The sequence below is a fragment of the Vombatus ursinus genome, unplaced genomic scaffold, assembly GCF_900497805.2.
Source record: "Vombatus ursinus unplaced genomic scaffold, bare-nosed wombat genome assembly UNPS02014798.1, whole genome shotgun sequence".
In the NCBI taxonomy this organism is placed as follows: Eukaryota; Metazoa; Chordata; class Mammalia; order Diprotodontia; family Vombatidae; genus Vombatus; species Vombatus ursinus.
In genome coordinates, this window is record NW_020954576.1 from 54898630 (window position 1) to 54914397 (window position 15768).

Below are 15768 nucleotides of genomic sequence, written 5' to 3' on the forward strand. Positions count from 1 at the left end.
CCCAGCCCTAGCAACACCCTCTGTCACTTCCTGGTTTTCCACCCCCCCCTCAGGCCCCCCCTCCGCCCAATAAGGACATAAACTTCAACCTCTTAGTCCAGTCTGTCCCTTTAGGACACTGCACCGTCTATCCTTCCCTCTTTTTCCCCTTCCTTGTCTCCCTTCCCCTCCTCTTTTGCCTTCTTCTGTCCCTCTCTCCTCTTTTCTCTTCTTTCCTTCTCTCCCTCTTTTTCCCCTTCACCTGCAGCGGTAGCTCTTCCCCTCTCCCTCCTCCTGCAGCTATCTTCCCCAGTCCACCTTAACCCAGACCCCACCCTCTACCCCCATCCAACCCGAGGGGGTGCCCCGCCCCCGCCCTCTTAGCTCCACCGCCCAGCTCCTCTATTGGTTGAAATACCCATCAATCGAAATTTCAGTCCCGCCCCACACTTGGCCCTTGGGGAGAGGGGCGGGGCTTATGGACTGGAATGGTACAGGGAGAAGGGGGGGTTGGGACCTTGTCTGCGGCGGCCTGGGCACCAGCCCCTCCCCCATTCCCCCTAGTTCTCCATCCAGTCCCAAAGGGCTCCCCAAAGGGTGGGACAGCAAAAGGGAGGGAAGTGGCTGGTGAAGGAGTTAATGGAAGGGGGGGTGGGAATTGATTGGGGGTGGAATCAGGGATTCAGTGTAGGGCGAGAGAAGGGTGGTAAACCAGAGCAGGGGAAATAATCAGGTCACAGCAGAAGCCCAGCAGAAGGAGGGAGGGAAGGGGAGGGTGGAGTCACCAATGGCCAAGGCCCGAGATCCATGTCCCTCACTTCTCCCCCCCACCATTCCCCTTAGACTGGAGGGAAGGGGTCTGGACTTGGAGACTTCATTACGTGTCCCTCCCACACGCGTGACGGTACCCCACGGGGTGGGGACCTACGCCTAGGCTAAGCCCGAAGGCAGGACTCGGCCTCTGAGTTCCAGCCCTTTGCCCGGCTGCGGCCTTGGCACTGCCAACGGGGAGGGGCTGGGTGCATGGAAGGGGGCGGGGGAATGGGGATGGCACGTTGTTTCTTCTCCCCGCCCCTCCTTTCCTAGCTCGAGAGCCTTGAATTCCTTTCACCTTTCGGTAATTGGGGAAACTGAGGCTTTTGTGGAGAGATATCCTGGCCGGAACACGACCCAGAGACTAAAGCTTTTTTGGGGGGGGGGTCTGGGTAGAGGGAGTGAGTTTGTAGAAGGACAGCCACCTGAGGGAGGGCACTTTGTACTTCACCCTGTCCCCAACCGAAAGTACAGGAACGGACTGGGACGCTCCGTTAGGAGCCAGGCGCCTCCCGCTCCTTGAAGAAACCCTCCCACCCAAGTCAAGCTGGCCAGGTTCTCTTCCCATTCTGGCCAGGCCGAACCGGGTCAGATTCACTCTCTCTTCCTTCTCTTCCCTTCCTTTCCTCGGCCCGGGGGCTCCCCCCCCCCAGCAGGTGGCTTCGCGGGACACTAGCTGAACCTGTTGGACCACAATGGGCGGTGTCGCGGGGGCCCAGTCCCTCACCCGGGCTGACCCGGGATCCCCTGGCTAGGGGGAGGGGAGGAGCTCGGGTCCGGGCCCCTCCCTCATCCACACTCCCTCCCTAGCCGGGCCGTGACTCAGCCTCGGGGCCGCTGCCCTGCGCCCCAGCCAGGGGCGGAAAGTGTGAGGCGCCCCAGAGGGCCCAGGCCAAGGCAAACAGCCCCCCACCCCCAGACATTATCTCACTGGAGAATTGGGGGGGGTGAGGTTCTGGGGCATTTAAGGGGGGGTGTGAAGGGGGAACACTGATTCGGGAGATCCGCTCCGGGTTTTCCGTCCGTTCCCATCCGTTCTCCGTCTCCCGTGCCCCCCACCCCCACCCCGGGTCCCTCTGTAGATGGTCAGAGAGTTTCTCCGGGTTTTCTTCCTGGCCTCGGTGGACAGAGTCCGGTTTGTAAGGGCTTGGAAGGAGTTGGGTCCAGGCCGGGGTTTATTCCTTTCTTCCTTACCTCCTGGGACAGGCTGGCCTGGGGAAGGGCCGGTGCCAGGCGAGAGGGGGCAGTGCCAGGGGCACATTCGAAATCAAGAAGGGGCTATGCCAGGGGCAGAGTTAAACAGTCAGTAGAGAGAGGGCACGCATAAGGGAGAGGAGGAAACAGAGGGAGGGCCAAGGACAAATAGGCACAAGAAATAACGATAGAAGTAATAATAGCTGATATTTATATAGCACTTTGAAATTTGCAAAGCGTCTTACAAACATTATTTCATTTGAGCCTCACAACAACCCTGTGAGGTAGGCATTACGTATATTAGTATCCCCATTTTACAGATGAGGAAATAGTCTCACGTTACTTGACTTGCCCAAGGACACACTACTAAAGTACTGGAAAGGTTGCCGTGACCTCCTAGGTTGGTGTAGGAAGCCCGGCGCCAGGCTGTGAGAGTCCAGTCTCCATCACCAGCTACCTATTCCCGCCCCCAACCCCCGCTGGGGTATGGGGGTGGTAGCATCTTGGACGCTTAGCAAAAGAGAGGAATTTTGATTCTTCATTTCCCTAGGAATCTGAATCATTCCTGTTTTCTCCTTTCGCTTAGTCCCTATCTTCATCTTTCTATTCTCCGCAGCCCCTCCCCACCCCCAGTCCATCCAACCTCCTTCGACCTTTCAGGTTTTCTCCTTTCAGTCTCTACAGTCTCCATCCTACGGCTCCCCTGGGATCCCGGCTCCGATGGTGGAAGGTGGGGCAGGGGCTCCAGACTAAATCGCCCCAACTTCTTGCCTAAACCAAACCGTAGAGAACATCTGAAGCAGAAAAACGTACACTTCTTGTAGTCCCCCAACCCCCCTCTCTCAAAACCCGGCCCCCTAACGCCTCTTGCCACCTTGGCCTGCCAGTCTGTCCTGGGCTGGGCTGAGATTGGGCGATGGGTGCTGAGAGGCCTGCAGGTGCCTCCTGAGGGAAGCTGGGGAGAAGGCAGCTCCAGACTCCCCAGGCCTGAGCTTGATTCTCCCCTCTCCCATCCCGCTTTCTAGACCAACAAGATGTAAAATATCCATCCAGACAGGTAACCTCCTGGAGGAGAGGGCAGAGTGAGGCATGGGGTAAGTAAACCGAAAAATAAGGATATTTGCCTTGAGAATGGAGTTGGCAGTGGGAGTTGGTATCCCATCCTCTGGGATAGAAGTAAAGATCAGGAGAAGGGGCAGCCCGGAAGGCACATATGGTTGGATGTAAAAACGCTCTGAGAACTAGGGAAATATGTTTTGGGGTGTGGAGAAAAGGAGTTCTCCAGGTCTACAGGCAGGAGGTCCTGCGTTTTGGGATTGGGGGACCAGCCGTCCCCTAGCAGGGAAGCTGGGACCCCAAGTGAGTATACCTGCTGCGCCCACCTCTTAACTTGTGGCCCCCCACTGCTTCCACCGCTTCCCTCGAAGTACCAGCCGCCCAGGAAACCGCTGGGGGCGCCCAGACCGCAGCCCCCCCAGCCGCCGCCACCCCAGCGCTCCCACTGCGACCGCCCAACCCACCTGAAGGGGCCGCGGCTGCCAAGGGGGGCACCCTCCCCTTTCCCCAGTCTCCCCCCCACTAGCATCTGCGGGCGGCTCTATTTATAACTCCGGTGCCTATTCCGAGCCTTGGGTGCGCAGCAGTCTACTCCAGCGCTCTAATCTCCGCTGGGATCTTTGCGCCCCCCAGGGCCTAGGCAGGTAAATTTAAATTTAGCCCCAGGAAGCTCTGGGGAGCAAGTTTCCAAAACTATAGGGGGGTGGGGGAGGCGGGTGGTGAAAATAAATCCCGCCCCACCCCTCACTCCTTCCCCCCTCCGCTGGTCTGCAGGGGGCGCTGGTCGGGAGGGAGGAGAAATCAGTTGCATTGGGGTAGTTTACCGCTGGCGACCTGTATTCATAGAGTTGTAGATAGGAACTGTGCGTTGAGGGCGAGAGCCTTGGGGCAAAAGACAGGGTTTGAGGGGTTGGTCAGGGAGGGAAGAGGGAAGGAATCTGGGAGAATTCGAGAAGGGCAGTGGGACCAGGGGTGGGGGACAACCACAGAGAAGAAGGACCCTGTGAGGGAAGAGAGGGGGAATTTTTTCATACAAAAAGGAAATGACTCAGATGCAGCTAAGATGCAAATATATACCTCCCCCCCTCAAAAAAAAGCTGGTGCTGAGTCCAACTGCTCTATAGCCACCAGTGACCCCTTCCCGACCTCGCAATCAGGAAGATGCTGGATATCAAGGGTCTGGTTTTTGTTTTTCCGTTCTTTTTTTAAACTGTGATATCCAATTTATTCACGCGGTAAAATAATACCTTTCCTCCTCCCAATCCAGGGGTCCAAGACTCCACCATGGGGCCCCTAGTGGAGTGACTGTGAAGCCCCGGCTTGCGCTCCATTTTTCCTCTTCCCAGGGGATTCCTAGGGATCCCTTTCGGGTCTGGGTTCTCGCCCCATGGTCCCCTCTCTCTCCGCGTCTAGCTTCCAATTTCCGGGGTTGCTTCAGTTCCCCTGGAAGCCACTAGATGTCCGCGCTGCTCCAAACGCCGACTCGGAAAGCCCCCTCTGTCTCCCGGGGAAGCCCCTTCGAGTCCCCAGGACCCCTGCTCAAAGCGCACCCCAATGTCTCCTTCCCCTTCCCCTTCAGTCATACAGAGCATGAAATTTGGCACTGCCCGCTAGGGCACTGGGTGGGAGAAACACCCAAATAACTACCCTACTACAGTTGGTGGGCAGTGCATTAATATTGCTCACTCAAGGCTTTGAGCCTTCATTGTGATAAACGAAACCTGGCTTCATAAAATAGCTAGCGGTCACGGAGAGCAGAATTTTCTGGCACTCTCTATGTGTTGCTGAAAAAGTTATGTTAAAGAATCTCTCATAGTGTTTCCTAGGTGGGCTGAAACCTTGTCTAACGTTAGCCTTCATCTGTCCCAACTCTGCCACCTGAACAGCCTTTCTCTACCCTGAGGACCCTACCTGGAACGGCTCAGACTGGAACCTTATGAACAAAAAAGGGAAGCCCCGTTTGTAGAGAGTAGATGGACAGTGCTTATGTAAAACACTCCCCAGTGCGGCAGAACCAGATTAAAATTGGGAAATATTTAACAAAATAAATAAAAATACAATAAAACATAGATAACAGTACATTGTAAACTAAGTCAATATGGGGCCCATAGGTATCTTTAGGTAAGGATTAGCAGCCTGTGTTTCTATTTGAGTTTGACCCCCACTGCCTTATACCAGCCAGAATATTGGAGGGTAAAAGAAGGGGTGCAGGGTTGCCTTTCTCTCCACTTTCCACCTGTACTCGTGGGAACCTGGAGGTGGCAGAAAGCGGAGTAGTGAAGAGAAAACCAACTCACTTCCCTACTAAGCTGGGGAGGCAGGTAGAAGGTTTTATTGTTCTCCACATCAGGCTCATCAAGAAAAAAGAAAAGAGAATATATTTGGTGTGAGTACAATGAGACAAGGGAATGGAAGTGGGGGAAAAGAAAGACGCTGCTAATTCTTAACGTATTTCCCTCCAGCTGCCAGGTCTCACCCTCCCAAGTGTCTATCCCGCTTCCCTAGCTCAAATTGCACATTGAATTTGTCTTTCTCCCTCTGTCACTGCTTCTTTTTCTGACTTTCTTCTCTCTTACAGACCACAGCTCTGCCCATCTCCACCCACCACTTCCCCAGAGTCCCCTTTGCCAAGCATCCCATTGCCTTCTCCATTCCTCTGGCATAGGTTCCTTTCTCAGCCCCCTGTACTCAGACTCTACCCCCTCCCCCTTGTCCTTTGGGCAATGTCCCAACTCCAGCTGGGTGGAGTGGGGTTGGTCATGGGGCGGGAGACAGGAAAAGGCCTGGTAGAGGCAGGAGGCCAGGGCCTGAGTCACAGGGTAGGTTAGGGCAAAATGGGGGCCAGGCCCTTGTGAAGGGCACAGAAGGGGTAGATTGGATTGTGGAAGCCGCTTTTCTCTTCTCCACCATCCTGGTCTCCTTTCCTAGGCCACACCAAGGACTGCAACTGGGGTTCTATCCCTTTTTCTATATTTTGACAGAGAGGACAATGGAATCCAGGGTTCTGAGGGAGAGCTGTCCTATCCCTGGCATTTTTGCATGGAAGGGTGGTATGTGCTATATCTGAGATAGAGAAACTTTTGAGTACATTAGCAATGCTAGACAGGGAGGGGCCCACAATGCTATGCCATTGGTGCCCCCCACCCCCATAAGGGTCATGCTTTCTCAACAGAAAAAACCCACCAAAAAAACAAACAAACAAATAAAAACCAAAAACCCCCCAACCTGGCACAAGACAGTGTATTTCCTACCTCCTTGTTCTTATAAACTCCTACCTTGCCCTCCCCTTATACCGTCTCACACAGATCCTGCTTGTGCAGGGAATTGGCTCTGATTGTCCTGAGAGGCTAGAAATCGAATCAAATGGCCCTAGAGTTGAAAGAGGCTGAAAGCCCACACAGCTCACAGTAGGCATTGAACTTCACTCATTTATTGGTACTCTCAGGTAAGCACAGAGGACACAAGGAGTCTCGGAGATGAAGGAGGCACTAGAAGGACAAAAGGGGAGGCTCAGAAGAAGGAACATTGCCAAGAAAGCTCAAGTCTTGCCCCCAGTGTGCCCACCTGAGAGTGCCCAGTATGGTGTCATGGATGGGGGTGGGCAGGGAGCATCCTAAATACCTGGGCTAGTCTAGCAGCTCCTTAATACACCAACAGCAGAGAAGGATATAAGCCGCCTCCTTTAGGAATCGATGCAGTACCCCCCAGCTTGTGCCCATCTTGGCGACAGGTAATCGGAACCCTGCATCATGAAGAGCCTGACTGAGGGAGAAGGGCAAGGCCTGGGCTACGGGTACAGCCGTTGGTTGCATGGGAATAGCTCTCTGTGCGAGAAAGGTGGCTGGCTCGCTTGGGCTTTATAAACATTCTCCTACCCTGGGGACCGTGTGCTCTCATGACTAACAGAGACAAAGCCCCTGGATGAGGCAAGGGGAGATTCTGGAATGAGGAATAATAGGCTGTGTCAGCCTGGACTGGGTGGGAGTTGGGAGGGGAGTATCTGACCCCTTGTCCCTCCCCTCACAGTGTAAGAGCCCTGGGAATTCTGCCAAGCTACCCATTGGCCCAGCTCCCTCCTCCCTCCTCCCCAGGTCATACATCCTCACATGGAGCCCTGCTGATGTTGGCATCGAGAAGCATCAGTCAGCTCGAGCTATCCAGCCCTTCTTTTTTCACACCCCCAGCCCTCATCCTCCTAACTCCCCTGCCCCTGCTCAATGTCAAGGATGTCTAGGCAAAGAGGAGGCAGCCCGACCCTCCACTTCTAGGTTTCTGCCCCAACTCCTGGGTCTTTGAGGGTGGGGCTAAGGGGGTCCCAGTCACATCCATGGCAGCTTTGACTCCTAGAAAGGATGAAGTAGCAGAAGCAATGGGCACAGTAGAATACACCATTTATTGGTCAGCACTGACGGTGGGGCCGCTGGGATCAGGGGATACAACAGGCAGGAACAAAATCCCCCAGTCTGACAGCAAGTTCACAGAGTCAGGTTCGTGAGCTTCGTTCTTCATCTTCTTTCTCCAGCTGGTAGGCTGGTCGATAGGCAGGGCATCCCCCAGGGCCTGGGTACTTCAAGGCCACATTCTTCTTTGTATTCTCTCGACTGCCAAGGGAAGTGTAGCTGGAGATGCCGGGAGGAAAGACACAGTCCTTGTAAATATCCGACTCCCCATTTTAGCACTCCCTTATCATTCCTGACTCCTGCCCCACTCCTGCTAGCGCTTACCCCCAGTCATACAGGATGCAGTAAGGAACAAATAGCTGACGAAGGAAATCCCAGATGTCTCTGTATGTCCAGTCCTGGGGAACAACAGTCAGTTCACTGAACAGGTAGCACTATGTTTGGATCACCTACACCGTCCTGCCTCCCTTTCTGCTTCTGGGAGAATGGGCAGATCCAAGCATTTCTACTCACCCATATTCCCAATCTTGATCCCCAGAAGGAGGGGCTACTCTTCCTTCTGATCCTCTCTTATACTTTACAGGTGAAATCTAGTACCTCATCCTCAGCTCCCTCCCCCTAGTTTTTTAAAAAAGGATAGAATACTGGTCCTAGTTTCTATCTGATCCTTCCTGAGTTTTCCCAAAATGCCACTGTCTCATTCTATATGACAAAAAGATGGGAGTCTGAGGGGTAGTTGGGAATGTTTTCTCTCTCACCAGTAGTGGGTTGATGCGCATATACTGGGGCCAATCTGGGTCAGTGGGACTGAGGGGACTGAGGCTTCGGGATGAAGGATCCGTTCTCCTTGTGCCCATCAACACAGCCTCCAGCTGGGGGTTCTGTGCCCTAAGTTCACTCAATGCCTGCTTCATGTCGCCCTCAGCCTGTAAGACTTGCAGCTTATACCTGGAGAGGCCCATAAACCACCTTTTGAACCTATAATCAAGCAATTCCCCACTCCTAACTCCCATAACCCTCAGCTCTCCCAGCCCGAAATTCCTGATCCCCAGTACCTCTTGGCTGTCTCCTTCAGAAACTGCTCCAGCTCTGGGAAGGGAGAGATGCTACGGATGTAGAGAATCTTCAGCGGGACCCTGGGCTCTGGGAATTTCCTTTGGGTAGGTGGTGAGAGGGGTCAGGGCCCACAGGTTCCTCCATTTGTGTAGAGAGAGCCCCCTAAAACGGTGTGCACTGTCCTCTCCCCCACCCCATTCTGGAATACCCTCCTTTGTCTTCTTATATCCAAACCCTGCACACCCATTTCTCAAGGCCCAGCTTAAGATTTTCTTCCTCCAGGAAGCCAGCCCTAGCCTGATTTTCCCCAACTTGTTAAACATTTATCTTCCATAGAACATTTTCCAACACTTGATTCGTGAATGTGTTTTACTGTTCTTTGGCTGTCATGTATTCCAATGGTGTCACGCCAACAAGACTATAAGCTCCATGAGGGGAGGGCCTGTGTCTAATGAACCTTAGGTATCTTCCCTAGTGTCTTGCACAGGGCCTTGCACAGACATGGAAGACACCCTACATACAAATTCTTATTGAACTGATATGAACAGCCTTCCTCCTCAACACTGACACACACCCAAGATGAAGAAACAGGGTGAATGGATCCAGGAAGGAGGGATGGGGGGCCACTGATGGCAAGCAGCTGTCTGGGGAAGCATGCATCTCTGGGAGGGCCTGTCAGCTATTGCCCGTCCCAGGGCTCGCGGTACCTCTGTACAGCAGCGTGGAAGAGGTGCAGGAGGGCAGTGCAGTCCTTTCCCCCGTTGAAGCCCACACAGAGCTGGGTCAGGCTGTACCTCGACAGGGCCTCCTCGATTATCTTCAAGGCCCCTGCTACCTTCTTCCCCAGAGGAGTCCCTGCCAGGGATATTGGGAGCATGGGGGAGATACACGTACGAACAATCAGAGGGGACTGTGAGATGATTGCTCAGGACTTTCCCAGCGTCTCTACAGTTTAACACCCCTTCAATTTGGTCCCATCCCAGGAGCTAGGACCAAGTCAATCCTCTGGGTACTGTATAATATACAGAATCTGAGAGCTGAAAGAAAACTAAAAAGGTCATCTCTAGTCTAGCCCTTCTCTTGGAAAGCATGCATTTCCTCTATAGTTTTCCCTGACAAGCAGCTGCCTTCTGAGAAACCAGAGGCAGTGTCCAAAAGCAGAGTGGAGGTCGCACCACCTGCCCACTAGCACTGTTTGGATGGAAGGGAAAACTAGAGATAGCAACCGTATTTCTTATCACAAGATCTACTGGACACTGTCCCCATTCCTAGGACAAATAAAAAAAAACTGCAGCCAGAGACAGGAGATGGCCAAAGGAAGGCAATGCCCACTTCCCTTCCTCCAGCAGCCTTCTTCCTACCTGACTGGGCTAGCTTGTACACAGCCTCCCCAGCCTGCTCCACTGCATTGGGCACAAATGGCACCAGGGCTCCAGGGGGTAGGTGAGCAGCCAGGTAAGCCTTTGCTTCCTCCACTGCTGCCTCCTCGTCTGAGTCCAGTGTCAGCTTAACCCGGTAGTAGTTGCTACTCCAGTCTGGATAGGAGCCAATGCCAAGTCGGCGTCCAAAGTGAGCCTGTGCTTCTGTAAGGATGGAGGCAACTGACGATTCCTCCACTGTCAGGTATAACTCACGAAGGTGGAATTGCATCCCTTCATTCCGGAATAGATCCGACAGCCCCCCAAGCACCCGCTGCTGCAGTTCTGGAATGCCCGGGAAAAGGTAGACATTGCGGACAGAAACCAAGGGGAATCGGAAGGGTACCCCAGTCTCAGGGTCAGTACCATAGTGGAGACGGGCAGTCGAGGGCACCTGAACCAGCTTCTCTTGCCCAGTGCCCCCCAGGGCTTTCACAGCTTCTTCCAACTCAGGGTGGGGCTGGAGTTTGTCTCCAAAAGCCTGCGCTACAGCCTCAAAGGTGATATCGTCATGAGTGGGTCCAATGCCACCAGAGGTGAGGACATGGGTGAAGCGGGTGGAGAAGGACGCCACTTCCTCTGCAATGGCCATCACTTCATCTGGTACCACAGAGATCCGGGACACCCGGACACCCATGGAGCGAAGGGTCCGGCACAGAAAATAGGTGTTTGTGTCCTGAGTGTAGCCCTGGGGAAAGTGGGGGAGAGAGGGTAAAGAGGTCTGATGTTTTGTTATGTGGAAGGAGGGTAGCTACTCCCACCTGCTGGAGAAGAAAGCCCAACTTGGAGGTTCTATAAGGGAGGGAGAGAGGGGGGGAGAGAGAGAGAGAGAGAGAGAGAGAGAGACAGAGAGAGAGAGAGAGAGAGAAAGTGGATGATGGAAAATCATTTAGGGTTAAGATTTGGAATGGAGTCCGTCACTCATTGGGTAAGATCCATGATGCTATACTTAGCCCTCTACTCTTCTCTCTAAGCCTCCTCTTTTGGTGAGACTGTCTACTCCCATAGCCATGAAGATGACTCCGCAATCTCTTATCTCCAGCATTTACTATTCCTTTGAGCTCCAGTCTCATATCTTCAATTGCCCCTGGATGTCTCCACTTGGATGACTGCTGCAAACTTATTAGGTCCAAAATAAAGTTATGCTGCTCCTAGAACCGGCCCTTCCTCATGACTTTCCTATTTCATAATGATATGTACCTCTTTTTTTTCCCCCTTCTCCCTCACCTCCAATCAGTCGCCAAGTCCTGTCCATTGTAAGTCTCCCAGGCTTTTAAGTGGCCAATCTGACATTGGAAGCCAGTTCATCCAGTGCTCTTCCATTCTCACTGCCAACATCCTGAGTCAGGCCCTCTTTCATCCCTTCTGGCCTGTACTGTTACTGTGTTCCATCTGGTCTTCCCTCCAGGCTTTCCTCTCCTCTACCTATCTTACAGAGGACACTCAGACCAATCCTCCCAAAATGCTGCTTTGATCATCACCATCCTGGTCAAAATCCTTTGGTGCCTTCCTACTTCCCACTGACTACAGTACAAATTCCTCATCTTAGCATTTGATGATCTGGCTACTTTGCTGACTGCCTACGTGTACTCTGTATTCCAGCCAAATCAGACTATTTACTGCTCACTGAACTTGACTTGTGCTTTTTTATCCTCAATCCACTGGTCAGTCTGTTCCTTCCCCCTGTAATGTCCTCCCCATCATTTCTGCCTCTGACTTTCAAAGCTCAGCTCAAAAGCCTCCTCCATGCAGCTTTACTTAATCACCTGGGAAGTGATCTCTTCCTCTTTGGAGCTCCAACTGCAGTGCATCACTTATGCAAGTGACGCTTCTTATGGCCTTGTCCTTTATTTATTTTGATAGGAGTCTAATTCACTTTTTACCTTGACCCCCTCTAGCCCCCTTTTGTGGGCTGTCTTCCCCATTAATAATTACAACTAGCATTTCTATACCACCTTCTATGTGCCTGGCACTGTACTAAGCACATTCACAAATATTGTCTTGTTTGATCCTCACAACAACCCTGGGAGGTAGTTGCTATATTATCCTTATTTTACAGTTGAGGAAACTGAGGTAAAGAGATTCAGACTTGTCCAGAGTCACACACTGAGTGAGCGTGTGAGACCACATTTGACTTTGGGTTTTCCAGCATGCCACCTGGCTGCCATTAGAATATAAGCTCTGTGAAGGCAGGTACTATCTTTGTTTTTGCTTTTTATTAGTATTCCCAGCACTTAGCATAGTGCCTGGCAAATAGCAAAGCCTTAAAAAATGCTCCTTCCTTCCTTAAGTGTATAAACAATACTGTATACAGCTTTGCATCCCTCATGCTACTTAGTATGCAGTCCCAGATAATATGGTAGGTGCTCAATAAATGTCTGTTGAATGAATGAATACATAACATATTCCCACCTCCACCGGGTTCCTTTGGGAATTTTACAAAAGCCAGGGAAAAACACAGCTGAGCAAAATGAACAAGGTGGGGCAAAGTTAGGTAACCATTTTGGCAAAGGGCTCAGTCACGTTGTAAGGAGGTGTGTGGCAGTGGGAGGTCTATGGAACCTGCAAGTTTAGACTAGGTGGCACTAGGGGAAGTTCACTTCCTCTTTCCCAGATGGACCAAGCCAAGCAATTCTCTCCCTCAATTCAAATCAATAAGCCACCTTCCTGGGAAAGGAGAGGGAGAAAGGAAGGGCTGCCTAGGGTCCAGGTCCACACTTGCATGCCTGCCTGTTGGGGCACGCTCAGAACCAGTGGGGGCCCCTTTGCCCACACACACCTTGAGGATTTCATCTCCGATGATGATGATGCCAGCAGTCACATTTTTCCTAGGGGTGGCCATGGTCAAACTTCTTTGATCTCGAAGTACCCTGCAGTAGCCACCCAGGCCCCGGGACAACGCTCGGAAACATGAGAGTCCCGCCAGCTCTACAGAAAATCAGGAGCTATGGTTCAACTGCGGTTATCAGCCTGATGGGAGACAAAACTAGAATGGAGGGAACCTGTAGGGAACTAAAAGGAAAGTTGTGGAGAGGTGAAGGACCCTTAAGCTGGGGGTCATATCATAGAATATTTGCCCTGGAGAGGACTTTAGGGGGTGATCTAATACAACTACATTATTTTGCAGAGGAGGAAACTGAGGCTCTGAGGGGGAAGTGACTGCTCAGTGGTACACTGCACGTTGTGCTGCGGCAGACTCTCTTGGAAGCAAAAGTGAAGAGGGAGCTTGGAGTAGTAAAACACAGCACTGGATCGAAGTCTAATAACTGGGGTTCGAGTCCCAGCTCTGCTTCTTACAAACTGAGTGACAGTCTGCACCTCGGGTCTCCGTTTCCCCATCTACAAAATCAAGGGGGTCTGGATCAGACCCACTCTAAGGTCTAAACTTGCTTCGGGCGAGCTGGGGCCGTGGGCGGGATCGCGGCCTTCCTTTCTCCACACCACAAGGCCCTTTTTCAGAGCCCCGGCACGCTCCCTGACAACCCTTTAAACACTGCCTCTGCGGATCGGGTACCTTTGTCCTCAATCGCCCGCCCCTCGGGCCCTGCAGGCGGAGACCATCCTCTCCTTCTCTCGGCCCGACAGCGCGCTTTTCCACACTGGGCCCCCAAGCCCGCTCCAGCCGCGTTGCAGGTTTCCAGGCCGCCAGCCCGGCTTTCTCCACTCTCACCTGCTCCTTTGCCCCTTCCCCAGTGGTTTCCTACAACTCCCTCCCGGCTGTCCCGACTCGGCTTCCGTACCCAGCGTTCCTCCTGAGCGACACAACCACCCCGCGCCTATTGGTCCGGGCTTTCACCGCCCCGCCCCTCCCGCAGGTTTCATTGGTGCAGTCGGCCGTCCCTAGCAGGGCCGCTAGTGGAGGGCTGGAGAGGCACCGGGTTGTTGTTGGTGGCGAGCACGTGGCCGTCACGCCTGGAAGTGCAGTGACGCGGGGTGGGGCGCTCATTCCTCCCGCTCTGGGCGCGTTTCTAAGACCGTGGACCTCTAAGACCTTTGACCTCTTGTAGGCGAAAACCAGTGTGGCTAAAAGACACAGTCCGGCGACAGAGGCCTCAGTTTCACCCACAGTAGTCCTTGGGTGAAGGCGCAGTGGGCAAGTGGTGGGTTAGTGGGGGAGGCGGGATTTTGGTTAGAGACCAACCGCTTCCCAACCACCTTTCTGTGGATGCTTAACAGAGGGCCTACTAGTCCATCGCCTCTAACAGACAATCTTTTCTTGGGGAGAGGGAGGAAATTCTGCCTTGGGCACCTTGTCAAAACACGAGTTGGAATTATCTTTTAAAGAAAGCTGCTGTAAGAAAACTCCCCTACCAAATCCAGCTATGCTTAGCAGCCCAGGGACTTTCCCCGAAGTGTCAAATATATAGTTCATTTTTCTTGCCTCTTATTTTTAGGGCCACTTACAGGTGAGGACGTGGGCCTCCCCCCCAGCCTTCCTATTCAACCGGTGTTCCAGTGCTTGCTATAAGAGGCCTTATGCTTAAGCAACACTAGTAAGTGGAGCTTACAGCCTTAAAGTAACAACCACATGGTCCATTGGTTGTTCCCTCAGTCAAACTGAGACCTGTTAAAAACCTTAGCTTAAAGAGGCCAAGGTCTCCCACAGCATCCAGGGCCATTTCCAGTCTTACATCTGGGCACTGGACCCACGTGGCTCCGGAGGACAAAGTGAGGCTGGTGACTCTGCACAACCCCCCCTCACTTAGATCCAATTCACTTGCATGTCATGGCATCACCTCCTTGTTGTCATGGTCCTCTCCAAGAAGGAAGGACAAACAGCATGATCATTAGAGTTCTAAAACTTGAGGGAAATTGTTGGAGTTGGACCCCAAGTTAAGAAGGCTAGGCATCTGGTCACAGTAATGTAGAGTACTAGATTTGGAATCAGGTCAACTGGCTGGGCTTAAATTTCAGCTGACACTTTGTAGCTGTCTGACTTTGGTCAAATCACTTAACCTACAAGCTTCATTTTCCAAACTGGCATAAGTCTGATACTATAGAAATGTGAGCTACTTCACCTGCTACTAAAAATCCCCAACTCTATGCTAAGACTCTCATGAGGAAGTGTTCTCATTTTTAAAAACTAATAATAGCATGACAGAATGACTGACTCCTTATCCACTCAAACCAAAGGTCAGTCACTTGGTCAAAGGTCACACAGAACTCAAATCCAGTAACCTTTTCTTAGCAGGACAATTTCATGAATCTCCACCTCAGAAGAGGAAGCCAGAAGGGGGTCCTTGGAAACCAAGATAATTATTTAGTGTGTCTAGATTTTTATCTTTGAAGAATTTCTACCAGTTCCTTAAGTGTTTCCCATAACTGCTTATTGTATCATGTCTGAACTGTCAGTGGAAGACTGAACAAGATCCAAAACTGGCTGCTTCCAATCTGTGGACTATCCCATTCAGGCCAAACACTTAATAGGGAGTTTTATTAATGTCCAAAGAAATAGGTAGAAAAGCAGCATCTGGAGGGGTCCCTGGACCAGAAGACTGCCAACACTATACTACAAGGACTTGAGTTTGATGAAAAAAGTTCTTGTCATAGATTATATAGGGAACTGTTATGAATGGAATTATCCCCTTTATTCGTGCCTAAATTAGTAAAGCAATGCTTTGGCCAGAGACATACAAATATAAAAAGTGACAGACTAATGCATTTTATTAAGAGAGCTGCCCTGGACCAGTGAAAGGTTTGAAATGAACATTTTCAGCAGATGTTTGAGAATAACCAGCTTAATCTATTTTTAAAATCAACTCCCTGAAATGAGCCTTATTATCCAAAAATTCACTGAAGACAGATAATTGGACCCTGGTATCACATGAATGATACTCATCCTGATCACAGGC

At 51.9% G+C, this 15768-nt stretch overlaps 2 protein-coding genes and 1 long non-coding RNA gene across 5 annotated transcripts; 1 reads left to right on the forward strand and 2 right to left on the reverse strand.

Moving 5' to 3' along the window:
* The first annotated feature begins 1070 nt into the window (after positions 1–1070).
* Positions 1071–5046, forward strand: LOC114050226. Its single transcript, XR_003569951.1, has 3 exons — positions 1071–1096; positions 3012–3080; positions 4929–5046. It is a non-coding gene; the product is annotated as an uncharacterized LOC114050226 (long non-coding RNA).
* A 1456-nt stretch (positions 5047–6502) lies between these two features.
* Positions 6503–6884, reverse strand: LOC114050225 (lens epithelial cell protein LEP503-like). The gene has a single exon (XM_027871872.1). It carries the CDS (start codon positions 6852–6854, stop codon positions 6669–6671), a length of 186 nt encoding a protein of 61 aa, XP_027727673.1. The 5' UTR covers positions 6855–6884; the 3' UTR covers positions 6503–6668.
* Positions 6885–7414: 530 nt separating this feature from the next.
* Positions 7415–13644, reverse strand: LOC114050162 (FAD synthase-like). Of its 3 annotated transcripts, XM_027871777.1 has the most exons (9): positions 13431–13518; positions 12696–12886; positions 10283–10604; positions 9860–10081; positions 9206–9353; positions 8498–8596; positions 8201–8390; positions 7767–7840; positions 7415–7661 (listed from the first exon to the last, which is right to left on the reverse strand). In XM_027871777.1, exons 2-9 carry the CDS (start codon positions 12756–12758, stop codon positions 7526–7528), a joined length of 1254 nt encoding a protein of 417 aa, XP_027727578.1. In that variant the 5' UTR covers positions 12759–12886; positions 13431–13518; the 3' UTR covers positions 7415–7525. The 3 variants fall into 3 exon arrangements, with proteins under 3 accessions (XP_027727578.1, XP_027727579.1, XP_027727577.1); XM_027871778.1 differs by having other exon boundaries at positions 9860–10604; positions 12696–12844; positions 13431–13644; XM_027871776.1 differs by having other exon boundaries at positions 9860–10604.
* Between the last annotated feature and the right edge of the window lie 2124 nt (positions 13645–15768).